Genomic DNA, 15,349 nt, shown 5'->3' on the forward strand with positions numbered 1-15,349 from the left:
ATGCTACATTTTAGGATTACGTATGCTCCAACAAGGTCCTGCCTGCGACGCGCTAATGAGATCCAAAAAGATCGAAATCGCGATCCGCGTCTGGCAGTTTCGACAGAATACAGACCACTTCGAATTATTTTACAAGTAATAATTATTTGGATAGCAAAAATCTTCTCCAATTGATACCAAGCTTGTATCTTTTGAAAATGCTTCGCTTGTTTGATTGCATTGCATGGATGTGTGTGGTACAATTTTATTATGTTATGATGATATGTATCTTATTATTATGACGATCGAGATGTAGTGGAGGTGTTGGTATAGGCTCGCGTAGGTACTTACGAACACAGGTGGGTAGTTCCTTGGGAAACCAAAGTCCATCTGCTTGGCACACTCTTTCTTGACGCCCAACCAACTCATATCCATCAGCACAATGATAATTAATTTTACAACCGAACGTGTAGCATTCCCCTACGTGCCAACCATGCGGTAAAGTTGTTGGTGTTCCACAGGATCGAGCTACAGGGAGTCATAAAAATCATACGAAGGAAGTATATGCGGGTTATTTTAGGAAGGCGAAGCTCGCAATAAATTATTGTAATCAAGATGACCTATTTTACTTAAGTTGCTTGACATACTTTTAATATGTAATCTAATGTAATTATTTGAATGGCCTCACGCGATAAATGAATTAATGGAAGTTTATTTTGGTGAAGAAATGGAAAAGGAAGTCTGCTTCCTCCAGGTTATTTTGAATTTTAAGTTAATGTCTTTATGCAATAAATGGATCAATGGAAGTTTATTTTGGTGTAAGTTGGGTAACAGGAATGAAAAAATAAATCTGCTTCTCCCAGGTTATTTTGAATGAATTTAAGTGTTTGTTCTTACCCGATAAATGGATGAATGAAAGTTCATTTTGGTGTAAGTTGGGTAAAGAAATGGAAAAAGAAATCTGCTTCTCCCAGGTTATTTTGAATGAGTTTAAGTGTCTGTTCTTACCCGATAAATGGATCAATGGAAGTTTATTTTGGTGTAAGTTAGGTTACAGAAATGGAAAAATAGATCTGCTTCTCCCAGGTTATTTTGAATGAATTTAAGTGTCTGTTGTTATCCGATAAATGGATCAATGGAAGTTTATTTTGGTGTAGGTTGAGTTACAGAAATGGAAAAATAGATCTGCTTCTCCCAAGTTATTTTAAATGAATTTAAGTGTCTGTTCTTACCCGATAAATGGATCAATGGAAGTTCATTTCCTCCAGGTTATTTTAAATTTTAAGTGAATGTCCTTACGCAATAAATGAATGAATGAAAATTCATTTTTGATGCAAATTAAGTCGACATAATGAACTGCCTTTGTTTCAAGTTAAATAATTTATCACGGATTTCGCTTACCCAAAGCGACCCAAATTTAGCTGATTTAGTTACAAACAAAAATATATCCGTACGTTCGCATGAGATGTCTGGTCCGTACCAACTTGCTTGACCATCAATAGCTAAACATTTTGCTCTTGGAAAACCGTTTGTCACATATCCAGTATGACAAAAGTATTGTAATGTAGAGTCCAAATCGAAAGTGGTTTGTTCCGGTAGGGCGTTATGTCTCGCATGTTCGATGACGGGCGGTGACAAACAATAAACTAACAAATGCAAAAAGTTTTATGAATACTTCAGATCAAGTCAAACATTAAATATGTATAAAGAAAGGTCTACACGTTTGAAGGTGGAACTTTCTATTTTAAGTATCCCTTAATAATAATAATGATAATCCCTTTCTTCTAGAATAAACAATATTGAAAAACATCGGAGGTTTTTAAAGTGATGGTTAGTTACCTCCCAACATTTAATTGAGATACATATACGTAGAAGTAAAATACTTGTTTGAAGTCATTTTCTACATACTATTTTGTTTACATGCCGGAGGACTTCCAGCCCATTGTCCATCAGCCTGACAGCTTCTACTTTGCAAACCGACTACATGATACCCATGCTGGCAAGTGTACGACGCTCTAGCACCAAAAAGTCTTCCGCTAGCTATAACCGATCCCAAAGGAATTTGTTCTGGTTCTGGGCATTCCCTATCTAAAAAGGATTCACAAAATGTCTATAGGAATAGTCAGAAAATTTTGCTATCAATTGATCACACCAAGGTTTAGCAAATCAGTAAAGAGTTTTGTTGACTTGTCGTAAGCCTGTCGAAAAGAAAATACTTTTAGGTGTTTCATTCCCACCAGCTACTAATGCTGGTGGGCGGGTAATACCTCTTCAGCCTGCTTTCAGGAATCGTGGAAATGGGTGGGTGGTGGTTCGGGTGAGAAAGATGAGACGGACAAAATGAAGATAGAAGAGACTGAAAGATTATCTGTGGAATGTTACTGCTCCAGCATTTACCTAAGTGATCCAAGGAAACCACAGAAAAACTTGGACCAAGAAGATAGACGGACCCGGAGGCTGTCGATAAATTATAGTACGTCTCTTACAGAGGGATGAACTTTTCTCATTAGTAAAGGATAAGATAATGTGACAAAAATATGAATTTAAACAGTCTTTACACTTAATAAAGTCAACAAATACGGGAGAGACATGCTTGAAACCTAGCTGTCGTAATTAGCAAGAATGATTTTTTTTACCTGGTTTAATACAGGACATCCCGCATGCTCCATCGCACAAACATTTCTTTTTCTTGCTTTTGCAATCTTCGTCTGAAGAACATTTTCGTAGGCACTTTTGACCCTGAAAGTAATTAACTCTTCAAATTGTTAAATACATGTAGATAATTCCAAAAAACATGAATATTATTACTCAGAAAACAAAAACAAATTAAATTTTTACAGTTGTAGGTTGTCTGGATAATGCTTGATATTTGGACTTGATGGTCCTGGTATGACGAGTGCCATTGCCTGCATCCGCAACGTTTGGAATTAATTAAATATTAACACCTAACCCTACCTTGATAAAACGTAATGATAGTGAGCGAAACGTTAGATCTGGTTGTCGATTAAATATTATTATTAGTTTTATCAGTTTACCAGTAAAGCTGCTTGTTCTTCATCTCTTGGACATTGGCTAGAAGGTGAATTTCGGGGATTTTTATAAATTTTTCCGTCGTCTTCTATTTCAGTTGATTCATCTTCATCCCAGTCTTCATCGGGATCGACTGTTGTTGATGAAATTGTAGTTACATCCGAAGTAACAGTAACGTGTGCTGAAAAAAAATAAATCAACTTTTTCTGCTTTTTATTACACCATTCCTTCATCAACTAGATAATTAGGTACAAGAAAAACGCGCACCGGAACTTCAACAAAACAAAAATTTGATCACTATTATTGTCAAATTTTTAAACTGGACTAGATAAGTTTCGCATGTATGATTTACTTTACCATTTCAGTTATCTCAAAACTTCTACGATTTTGTGTTAGCGTGTGTAAGAAGTAAGAATCGTATTAAGTTAAAAGTAATCGAAAATTATTTGAATTAATTAATTGAAAATAAAACACAATGGGCACTTACCTTGTCTTAAAATGATAATAGTAGCAATTATCAAGAATGTTTTATAATACATCTTCGATAGTAATTTACATTGATACTAATTCATAATTGCCGGTAGTAAACATTCACAAAACAGCAGCATTTAGGGAATGGGCATTTCGAAATCAAAGTTTGTGCCTGCATTAAATTTTATTGTATTAATTTGTTTTATTTGCTTACGCCGTAACACACAAATTAACCCATTTCGTGAAATGGTAATTTACGCGAATGATATTATTATTAATACTACAAACGCACTTGTTTTCCGTACGATTCTCTCAAACGCTGGATCTATTTTTGTTTAGGTAAGCAACACGCAAATTATCCCAGAAATCCAGAACGCGCGACTGCAGCTATCCAGAACCTGTCAGGATTCTGTGCTATCTCTGAATTTTCAGGAGTTCGATTTTCACCCGAAATACCACGAAATGTTTCGAACGATGCCAGAAAATAAGGGATGCTTTATCTTCCCTTCTTTTCTTAAAACGCAATTTTTCTTTTTTATATTCTTTTTGTTTTTACATTTTTTAACTTTACTAAATATATCGATGGTATATAGTGACCTCGACAACNCTCTTGATTTTTTAAATTCTTGAATTTATAATTACTAGACTATAAAATATAAACCGTGTTTATTTGCTTAATGTTTTTAGATAGGAATGTTCATTTGAATGAATACCTTGCTCATTAATATTACGCATAATTTTATTGTTTAACTGACAGCTGCCCTAATAAATAATGATCCAGTTTCTAGGTGTTCATGTTATTCGACTGCTGTAAGGCGATTTATGTATTGTGGCTTCTTCACTTGCTTTTGCATCAATATTGTTCTTCATTTTTTCATTAATTTGAAATTAAACTATTTGGTTTATGTTTATAAATATTTTTTGTTTTTAAAACGTATCAGTTGACAACGTCGTGTGACTTTCATTTAAGTTAAATGTATATTCAAGTTAAAAGTGTGACCTTGCTTTTAAGAACAAACCCGTTTTTAGTGTTTTAAAATTAATAATTTATGTTTTGCAAATACATGTGTAAATCTTCGTCTTTTTAACGTACCAAAACAGCTTACTTTTCTTGTATGCAGGAGTCAACATGAATCAGACGATGGGTGGTCGGAATTTTGTAGAAATAATGATTCCGGGTCCAAAAGTCGGCCTTATCATTGGAAAAGGCGGTGAAACCATCTTATATTTTTATTCTTAATTTTTATTTATACGTTTATGCATATTTTTTATTTATAATGTTTTTAATTTGGTAAGTTTGGCATTTGGTACTACTGCTTTCTACCGGTGACGCCACTGTATGCAGTGGACGCCATTTTACGCTTAAATACGCTGCTTACAGTTTTAGTGTCAGTTAAAGCAAAGAATGAGTGAATATTCAGCTGTAGCTCCTCCTCAGCAAAATTTTAATCAATCTTCAGCCTTTGCTGCAGCTTTACAAAGAGCAAAGCAGGTAATTTTTATAAATTTAATTAAAGACATTTGGTTTCATGTGCTTGTACGGCTATTATTGGCGTATGGCGGTTACTGTTTTAATAGTTTTTAATAGTTGTTTATGCAAAGCCGAGATTACTGATGGATTTTTTCTGTAATAGATTGCTGCTAAAATAAATCCCAACAGTACTACTGGAGATACTAGAACTAAACGGCCATTAGAGGATGGTGCAGGTTAGTTACTTATCTACCTAATTTAATCAACAGTTACTAAGTTTTTGGTATTGTAGAACCAGATGCAAAGAAAATTGCAGGTGGTTTAGCTGGAGCAGCAGCAGCTGCAGCTCAAGCTTCTGCGAGAGGTGCACCACAAAATCAGACTACCATTCCAAATATGGGAGGACCTCCAGGTGTTGGTGGAGGCCCTAGTCAAGGTCAAGGACCACAATTTAATGAAGATATTAAAGTTCCTGACAAAATGGTTGGACTAAGTAAGCTCATTTTTATTTGCTGTTTTGTAAAAGTACTTGTGCCTGTCTTTAAAACATCGCATAAAAGCAGTCGCAGCTGTCAGTTATAATCAAAAGCGGTCTTAGTTGCATTGACTACTTTTAATTTCCTTCATTAGTGTAGGTGTTTGTGTGTGAAATTTCAGAATTTCTTCAAATTAAAATCGTAATTGTGTTCATGAATTGGAAGCCCTTTTAATAAATTGGTGCAAATGCAATTGCTGAAGTATTAAAAATAATTTTTGTCTAGGCAATACAAGTACATGTGTATGCATTTGATCTTTATAATTGCAAGTCAGAGTGTTACGAAGGACAAATGCTTTGAAATTAATGAAGTTCATATTAATATGAAACTGTAAAGTTAGAAATTTGGGGTCCTATTTTTATTTTGTACATATGTTGATTAATATATTAGACTATTCATATTAAAAGCTAATACAAACTGGCAGATGTGTCGTTAATAAAAAGAATAATAAAATAATGGCATTGTCTAGGATAAAAAAGTGATTAAAGGTGATATGTGATAATGGGTCTTCCTCTCTTTGTTACTTGTTAAACATTTAAATAAAATGATACTTATTGGGGTTGGGCTTATCAGGATAAAGACTTGGTTTATACCACAAATTTATTTTAAGACTGTTGTGTCAATCAAGTCATACTTGAACAACAGTAGATTTATATATTGATTCAAACAGGCTTTATCAACAGGTGCGTTCTTTTTTACATATGGTACACTAGTTAGGGATCTGTTCATATATATGCATCCAATGTATCTACATAATAAAATAACAGAAAAAGTAATTATTATCTTTTTGTAAAGTAGCCTGTTTTCATTGTAAATGTGCAGTAAAAACTTTAAATTCTCCCTGGCTGTATTTGAGATACAACACTTATCATCCAGAAACGTGGTTAGTAATTATGGTGAAGACTAATTGCCATTATGTAAGTAGTTTTAACGTTTTATTTCCGATTTTAAATAGTTTTGATAATCTTATCAGCTTAGTTGTCAGTCGAATGTAAGTACAACGTGAAAAACTAAATAATTTAGAAAATGTGAGATTAGTAATTAGATTTTTTTATTTTGGTAATTTTCGGTCGTTTCCAGTAATCGGCAGAGGCGGCGAGCAGATCACTCGATTACAAGCGGAAACGGGTTGCAAGATCCAAATGGCTCCTGACTCGGCCGGTCTGCCCGAACGCGCATGCTCGCTATCGGGCACCCGTGACGCCATTAACCGAGCCAAGGAGCTCATCATGAATATCGTTCAACAGCGCGGTCGGACCGAAGGTCTAGGGGGCGCGGACTTGGGTCCAGGGATGGGTGGACAAGATGCGAATTTCCCGCCAGGTAATTGCAACCAAACAATAACTAAAAATTTGACGAACCAGCAGAACAATCTTGTCCCCATCCCTATTAACCCTGGTCTTCCCATATTTAGTTTCGTATTAGTATGGTTTTTATTAATAAGCAGTTGCTAATCTTTATTAGAATTATAAAAGGCTGTATTATTTTTTTTAAGAGCGTTATAATCCTTGAGATAAAATATTTTTCAAAAATCAAATATAATTTTTGCAAGTAGGCAATCAGTATGTGTTTTAGTGTATTTAAGTTAAATTCACTTCAGTTTTTCAGTGTCGGGTTTTATTATGTGGTTTTCTTTTTTTTTTTGAAGGATTGTGAAACGTTTTAGAAAGAGACTTTAGTAAGTTGTTTAGTATAGGGTATATTCGCTGTAACTTTTCTTTTTATGAGAAAACTTGGCCTAGTTAACAGACACCTACTAGCTGCTTACTTATTGTATGGTATTTACCATGCTAAACCTTTTTATTTGACTTTTTCTATAACAATTATGGTTATTACAGAAAGTACATGCACTGTAGTTGAAAGGAATAGACTATTCCATATACCTTATACATCCATTTTATGTCTTGTGGCATTCTTTATTAATGATAGTAGTTTTATTAATATTTCGCTATATATACATACATATGTATAGTAAAAGTAAATATTCAATATTTAGGTAATATGCTTATCATTCAATTTAATTAGTAACTGGGCAGTACAAACATTTCTCTAAAATTGTGAATGGGTGTTATAATATTTTCCATATGATAATCAGTTTAATGCCTCTTGATTTTTTAAATTCTTGAATTTATAATTACTAGACTATAAAATATAAACCGTGTTTATTTGCTTAATGTTTTTAGATAGGAATGTTCATTTGAATGAATACCTAGCTCATTAATATTACGCATAATTTTATTGTTTAACTGACAGCTGCCCTAATAAATAATGATCCAGTTTCTAGGTGTTCATGTTATTCGACTGCTGTAAGGCGATTTATGTATTGTGGCTTCTTCACTTGCTTTTGCATCAATATTGTTCTTCATTTTTTCATTAATTTGAAATTAAACTATTTGGTTTATGTTTATAAATATTTTTTGTTTTTAAAACGTATCAGTTGACAACGTCGTGTGACTTTCATTTAAGTTAAATGTATATTCAAGTTAAAAGTGTGACCTTGCTTTTAAGAACAAACCCGTTTTTAGTGTTTTAAAATTAATAATTTATGTTTTGCAAATACATGTGTAAATCTTCGTCTTTTTAACGTACCAAAACAGCTTACTTTTCTTGTATGCAGGAGTCAACATGAATCAGACGATGGGTGGTCGGAATTTTGTAGAAATAATGATTCCGGGTCCAAAAGTCGGCCTTATCATTGGAAAAGGCGGTGAAACCATCAAACAGTTACAGGAAAAAAGCGGCGCTAAAATGGTTGTCATCCAAGAGGGTCCTAACCAGGAAGTAGAGAAGCCCTTGCGTATCAGTGGTGATCCACAGAAAGTTGAATATGCCAAACAACTTGTGTATGATTTAATTGCTGAAAAAGAAATGCAAAACTTTAACAGAAGGGGACAAGACAACAGACAACAGCAACAGTTTAACGATTATGGGGGTGGAAATAATGAAATGGAGGTAAAGACAGTATTATTTTTGTTTTGTTTTGTACCTTTAAAGATAGAAATTTTGTTCTTTATACACTTACAGTACTTAAAAGAAATGTTTTGTTTATACTCATAATAGCATTAGCACTTCTTTAATAGGTTTTAGTGCCACGCCCGGCCGTAGGGGTTGTCATCGGCAAAGGGGGCGACATGATAAAAAAAATTCAGGCAGAAACAGGGGCACGCGTCCAATTTCACCAAGCAAAGGAGGAAGGACCGGGTGACCGTCGCTGTTATTTATCAGGTCGTCCTCAAAATGTGGAACAGGCACGCTTACGAATTGAAGAGCTTATTGAAAGCGTCTGTGGAAATAGGGCGGGAGGCGGCGGCGGCGGCGGTGGTCGTGGTGGTCGTGAACGCTTTGATGGTCGCGGAGGAAACAGGAATGGGGGTGGACAAGAATATGGGGGTGGGTGGGATGATAGAAGACCACCGCAACAGCCCCAAGAGGTTACTTTCACTGTTCCAAGTAACAAGTGTGGAATTATAATAGGTCGAGGTATGACTTTCATGTATTAATCCAGAGTCTTTAATTTTTATTAAATTCTGTAAAACATGTTTTAATAGTATTTTAATGACAAGTTTATATTCAGTTGCTGTGATCATATTTATGTAATGACTTATTGGCCTTCTTTGCTATGATTTCTTTTGTAATGCGTATGTGGTTTTTTGTTACGTAGGGGGAGAAACTATAAAACAGATTAATCAACAGTCAGGGGCCCATTGTGAATTAGATCGAAGATCTCAAAATCAACAAGACAAAACGTTCATTATAAGGGGTGATCCGGAACAAATTGAGACCGCAAAGAGAATAATAAGTGAAAAAGTACAAATCCCATTGAACTTCATTACTGTTGGTGGTGGAAACAGTAATTTACCGACAGTGAGTATTTTTAGCAACACAAACGACCTTAATGCATTGCAAAAAGTCCAATTACTCCCTTTTTGTACATGATGTATGTATATTTATTTTAAAAGCACTGCGTATAAGGGCGGCTGTTTAGAAGCAAAAAATATTTGGTATTTTTTTAAGGCGTATCCTGGAATGGCACCACAAGGTTACAATCCTCAGGGTTGGGGTGCACCTGCCTATCAGCAACAGTGGGGTGCTCCACATCAATCGACTGACCCATCAGTAGCAGCTGGTGTACAACAAAATTCAAATCCCAATGCAGTTCAAATGAATCCCGCCACAGGACAAGCTGATTATTCACTCCAATGGGCCGAATACTACAGATCGTTGGGAATGCACCGGGAAGCTGAAATTATTGAGCAACAGGTAGTAAAATGTTTGTTTATTTTGTATTTTTTTGTATAGGTGATTCTGTTTGACTTTAACCGATGAAAGATTAATTTCCATTTAAACTTTCACAAACTTATTCAATTCTTTTCGAATAATTTTGTGAACGTTTAAAAGGGTTTTGTTGATTGAAAATATAATGTGGCTTTTGTTGAGGCGAAGAACAAAACTGGGGGAGCGACAACTGGAGTTCCTGGTACAATGGCAGCCACACCTCAAACCAACACAGCAACAGTTGCTGCGCCTTCGTCTGGAGCCGTCAGTAACGGGCCTCAACCCGACTACAGCGCTCAATGGGCGGAATATTACCGAAGTTTAGGAAAGCATAAGGAAGCTGAAGCTATCGAAGCGCAAATGAAACAAAAGGTATTTGAAGATGGTTAAAAATTAATCTATTGGTAAATTTAATTATTGTATTGCTTTTTTGAAAAGTTTTCTTTATATTTTAGTTTCTTTGTACAGATTAAAATAAACAAATACCAGTTCACTTGTTTTATATGTATTTGTTTCTACAGAATCAAGTGGGTGGTCAAGGGACGTCAAATCCAGCTAATGGAGGCGGCATGCCACCTGGTGTTCCTGGCCAAGCAACAACAATGCCTGGGTACCCCCAGGCTGCTGCTGCAGCAGCCTACGGTGCTTATCAACAGTCCGCTAGTGGTGAGTTTTCTATTTTAGTTTGAAATGTGCGGTGTTTTTATTGTTTCGAACAGGTTATTACGGCGCACCGGGGCAAGGAACCGCGCCTCAAGCTATACAACCTCAAGGACAGTATGGTTATTCAGGATATGGGTATGGAGCTGCTCAAGCGTCCAGCCAGGAAAATCAGCAACAGTGAGCTGTCATTTCAAAAGTGGTAAATATTTTTACAGATTTGCGTCCATTCGTTTATGTTTTTACTGTATCAATAAACACTGTCTATTGATTGTTAGGATTCTTGAGATTTCTTTGTATTTAACCCTTGAAACTTATTATTCCTCGTCTTATTATTATGACTATATTATTGAAGGGTTTTCGTGATTTTATATACATATACATGAATTTGTCTTGTGCCTTTTATGATTTCTCTGTTGCTTTCCAGAAGGTATATAGTTAAATGTTTTATTTTTATTACGGACGTATTTTTCAATTTCTGTGTGCAATTATTGTTTCATAACTTTTCAGGAAATCGTCATATTTCACCGAACGATATTTTTCCATCTATTTTTAATAATGACTACATTTATTGTTGACTATTTATGAAAAATGCAGTTTATTCTCGTCCTATCCATGATAAGTATTTTTCATTCTCAGGTTAGTTACGTCTTCGACGTTGTAATTTGAACCCTTCTTGTTGCTTGTTTGTTCAACTTCGAATGAATATTGGGATCTGATGAATATTTTGATTGTTTTTATCCTGTTTATGATGGTTATTTAATGCAATATTAGACGCTTTTGTGTCGGAACAATTTGGTTAAATAATTGCATTTGTTTTTACTTACAACAATTTGTGTAGGCCATACGTTGTTCCAGTTGTTGATCCTGAGGATACTACATGCTAGAAATTTAGTATTTACACTCATTTTGCTTTATTTTCTTACATGAAGTCCTATATGTATATTTATATTACAGTAGAACCTCGATAGTGTGAACATCGCATAACGAAGACCGAAATTTCGCTGTTGTATTAGTTAGAAAATGTTTTATGCGTCTAATCAATCTAGATAGGTTTCTTCATAGTTTGTTGTTACTGGTTGTTAGCTACGTTTTGATATTACTGAACTGTTGGGTATATTTTTATTAGATAGACTTACAGACAACTTAAATGTAGTAACCTAGATGGCAGAAGAGAGCATCGTCGACATTACTGACCTGATGGTTATTAAGAGAAAAAACCATTATGCAAAAAATACAAATTCTCAGAAACAAATGATATTATTTTATGCATTTGTGGCTGTCTTATAGTGGGCTTAATATAATGTTTATTTTGTTTTTATGAGTATTAAATATAACGTGCGTTAAAGCGAAGTTCACACTGTTGGATGTCTCCTGTACTTTTGAAATTGCTACGAAATAATGGTGTGTGCCTATATATTGCCTTTTGTGTACTTAAATTCGTAGCTGTTTGTTGTTTTCAAGTGAAACACCGCCACCTAACAACTTGTTTACGTTTTCGCAATTATTGCTTGTTAACACATCCTCTGCACATTCCTTAACTACATTATTAAGCTGTTTTTAGAGTTTATTGGGATAGACGGTATAGACTGCATTTTGATTCATATAATCTCTCCGTATAATTATTATTATTATATTATTTTATTGATTTTACAACTTCGTTTATGACAAATGAAACCATCTAGTCTGACAAGAACAGATGGACAGTGTTGGTTGTACATGCATATATGTAGAAATTTTAACAGGAACGGCTCAGAGAGCGTCACATGTCAGTCGTGTAATTATAATTTGCAGATTTTAGTTGGCGCTGAGCGAAGGGGGCCCTCCACGGTAGCCGAACTGCACATGACTTGCTCGCTACGTCCCTGTATAATTAGCGTTAATAATTAATATCGATAAGACTTTGTTGTTCGATTAAAATTAGTGTTTAATGATGGGAGCGGGCGACAATATGAATAGCTAACGTTTTCTTTTTGTATGCCCGACCGAAAAAATAATTGAATGGTGTCATAAAGTATGGTGGTGACAAATAACGACGCCGCAGTGGGAGACGTTTGTTCACATTTGTCCGGAAAGTTATCGTTTCAAAAGTACACTTGACGCATTATAAAATATTTATATATTTTTTTTTGCGTACTTTCGTAACAGGCTCGCATCTTTTTCATGATCTTTAGAAAAAAAGGAATAGTATTTTACAGTTTTAGCCATGTTTGTTATTATTGCATCTTTGTAATGTTATTAATTTTTTTCATTCTACATGTATTTAGTGCCACTGGTCGTTCCAAAAGATTCATAACATTTACACATATTGATGTGTTATTTCTTTATCTTGAATGCCTTTTGTTTAATAATTCGCAAATAACATTTAACTACCTATGTAAATGGTTCACATCGAACTCCAAGGTACATATGTCGGACCAGGCATTGGTAAGGTTTAAATTTAAATAACACTATTTTGTCTATTTTATTAATATCCATTTTTACTAATTTATTTTTGTTTAATTAACGTCAATTTTGGTTAGTAAACGTGAAAAATCAATTAGCTATACATATTATCTATNTGGATTGCATCAAACAGAATTTAATAATATTTTTAAATCATTTCAGATTTTTTTACTTTCATAATTTAGTTGGGACAAATTTGAGGTATTACAGTGAAAAAAAAAATTAACGCCTAATTAAGGTCGACCGTTAATCAAGTACAAATTAGCTTGTCCTTTCTTGAATTCGTAGGTTACTAGATTTTCACAGATGTTTTGCACCAATTTTTTTTTATCGGACACATTTATAAATTAAGTTTCAGTTGATTAGACCTTGTAATTTAGGTACTGGCGTGGGGTAAGAAAGATAAGTGTCACATGCTTGAAACTAGCGAAATCTTTCTTTGTAAGACCTTACTATTCCGAGTCTCTTTGATTTATTTGATAACTGTTAATACTATAAACAAATCCAGAGTACATATGTTCAGGTGTATTATCTAGATTAAGCAAGGAGAAATATTTTTTTTTTAAGTTTTATGTATATTATATAAAAATTAATTGATTTTTGCACTGTATGAGTCAAATATTATGTATAAGCTTACAATAATTAAATTTTGAAATATGTGTTCGTTATTTATTTTTCATTTCAGAGCGTCATCTGTAGGTAATGTATTACGAAAGTTCGAACATCGATAAGTACAAGTACCCTCTTCCAGTTGGCTGTTAATTTTTATACACATTGAATTTGCAAATTTACAATGTCCTATTTTCAATTTTTTAAATTTACGTTTTGAATTTATATCTATTGTAGTTTTTTATTTATGAATGTGATTTCTTTTTTTTTTATATTGTATTAACAAACACTTGGAATTGTTTATTATTGTGACATTTCTTCTTATATTATTATTCTGATTATTTTCTTTGATTTGGTGAAATGTTTTGCAACGTAATGGATGATGTGTTGTACCAAATTACTACTAACATTATTGAAATTTTATTTGTGTGCAAAAATATCAGTTTTGCTATTATAAATGTTGTTTATTTGGCCTTAGGCTGAATGCACAAAAGAGCCTTTAGGCGTGTGTGCGACGAGTAATGGTTATGGGTATGACGAATTAAGTGGCACAAGGAAAACACAGCTTTGCACCTTAAACACTATCTACATAGGTACACAACTTTCTAGTTCCAAAATGTAAGTAAAACGCCTTGCCAAGTAAGTATCCCTGTATGCCTTGATTATCCACTGATGTTTATTTTCCTTATAATGACAAATTAGTAAGAACTTTTTAAACGTATCTCGCTCTTAAAACACAAAATTCCACGTAGAAACATCTAACTTAGTCTAACTGAGGGCGACTCTTCTAAACTTTTGTGGAGTTTTGGGTTTTACTATTTTATTTAATTCGGTCCTGTAGAACTCCATTTAATATTCTTGTACGTTGCTCTTAACAAATTACATTTTCCATAAAGTAATTGAAAGGTTTAACTGATAATGTATCGTTATCAACTTTTATATAGGTACCTATGTCGCATTTTCATTACAATTATTGCGCGAATCAGCTTTATATACTTAATACTTTTAAAATATGTCCTATCGTTTGTACTAATTTGGTGTGTTGAAAGGACGTCGGTACTTTCTGTAAAGATGTTGTCTTTGAACAATTTTGAATTTTTTGCCAGTGTTAGAATCAATCAATGTTTATTTTTAATATAACTGGAGAATTTTTTTCTTCTGTTGCGTTTCGGACCTTAACTTTTTTTTGCGTTATTAGGGGTACTAATATAGGGTTATATTAGGATCCGAAATCTCTAAACTGACCCGAAGGTACTCATTTTGGTACTATAATTTATGCTTTTTTCTAATTTGGCAATTTTCATGTTAATGTAAATGTAATATGCAATTAAATGTTATATTGTAGACTTCCAGGTACTGATACCGTCGTTTACTTGTTTTCAGTAGTGTACTGCATAAAGATAAAGACGTAAGCAGGTATTTTTACTTAAATATACATATTTTTCGCTTTAGTTAATGTATTAGAACAGTTAAAACTGATTAAAACAACATATAGCTAATAACATATTGCTCAAAATTATTTTGATAATAGGTATTTAAATTAACTTGATTTGATTTTACCAAAATAAAATGTTTTAGCGATGGTTTCTGATTATTACTGTTACAAGTCACATGGGTCCATTAGAATTTGTTTTTTATTATTTTAAATTGTTTCACTGCTTTTTTACAATAATTTATTTTAATATAACACAAGTTCAAACATCGATTTTAATTATTTATTATTCATTTATACGTGTATATTTTATGTTTATTATTTATTTCGCGATTGACCAAGTTTCACACATGCATATTGTAGTTTTAATATTTTCTACGTATTGATATATTCCGTTTTTTGTGTTGGCGGTTTTAACGTAAAGTGCTTCATGTATTGCTT

General features: G+C 33.6%; 2 protein-coding genes across 8 annotated transcripts in view; one reads left to right on the plus strand and one right to left on the minus strand.

Moving 5' to 3' along the window:
* LOC108733146 (sushi, von Willebrand factor type A, EGF and pentraxin domain-containing protein 1) overlaps positions 1-3,931 on the minus strand; it is a 23,566-nt gene extending 19,635 nt beyond the window's left edge. For 3 of the 4 annotated variants that reach the window (XM_025977351.1, XM_025977352.1, XM_025977350.1), the window contains exons 1-6: positions 3,497-3,931; positions 3,015-3,190; positions 2,616-2,718; positions 1,888-2,067; positions 1,434-1,625; positions 331-507 (exon numbers count right to left, since the gene is read on the minus strand). In XM_025977351.1, coding sequence (XP_025833136.1) covers positions 331-507; positions 1,434-1,625; positions 1,888-2,067; positions 2,616-2,718; positions 3,015-3,190; positions 3,497-3,548 — 880 coding nt within the window. In that variant the 5' untranslated portion in view covers positions 3,549-3,931. The remainder of the gene's footprint in view (positions 1-330; positions 508-1,433; positions 1,626-1,887; positions 2,068-2,615; positions 2,719-3,014; positions 3,191-3,496) is intronic. The other variant, XM_025977353.1, reaches the window with a different exon arrangement.
* Positions 3,932-4,799: 868 nt separating this feature from the next.
* LOC108733208 (far upstream element-binding protein 1) lies at positions 4,800-12,976 on the plus strand. 4 transcript variants are annotated; one of them, XM_018464288.2, is made up of 12 exons: positions 4,800-4,972; positions 5,115-5,187; positions 5,244-5,444; positions 6,568-6,810; positions 8,105-8,439; positions 8,568-8,967; positions 9,149-9,351; positions 9,502-9,747; positions 9,925-10,134; positions 10,284-10,428; positions 10,482-10,624; positions 12,217-12,976. In XM_018464288.2, exons 1-11 carry the CDS (start codon positions 4,886-4,888, stop codon positions 10,604-10,606), a joined length of 2,268 nt encoding a protein of 755 aa, XP_018319790.1. In that variant the 5' UTR covers positions 4,800-4,885; the 3' UTR covers positions 10,607-10,624; positions 12,217-12,976. The 4 variants fall into 4 exon arrangements, with proteins under 4 accessions (XP_018319790.1, XP_018319791.1, XP_018319792.1 ...); XM_018464289.2 differs by having other exon boundaries at positions 9,931-10,134; XM_018464290.2 differs by lacking the exon at positions 10,482-10,624.
* Positions 12,977-15,349: the final 2,373 nt, after the last annotated feature.

Source organism: Agrilus planipennis, unplaced genomic scaffold, assembly GCF_000699045.2.
Source record: "Agrilus planipennis isolate EAB-ADULT unplaced genomic scaffold, Apla_2.0 scaffold72, whole genome shotgun sequence".
In the NCBI taxonomy this organism is placed as follows: Eukaryota; Metazoa; Arthropoda; class Insecta; order Coleoptera; family Buprestidae; genus Agrilus; species Agrilus planipennis.

Excerpts from the sequence above, each read along its gene's own strand:
- LOC108733208 (XM_018464288.2), top strand. The coding sequence starts at position 4,886 with ATGAGTGAATATTCAGCTGTAGCTCCTCCTCAGCAAAATTTTAATCAA. Across the intron at positions 5,445-6,567 it reads TGACAAAATGGTTGGACTAA|TAATCGGCAGAGGCGGCGAG; the intron begins GTAAGCTCATTT and ends GGTCGTTTCCAG. Across the intron at positions 8,968-9,148 it reads TGGAATTATAATAGGTCGAG|GGGGAGAAACTATAAAACAG; the intron begins GTATGACTTTCA and ends TTTGTTACGTAG.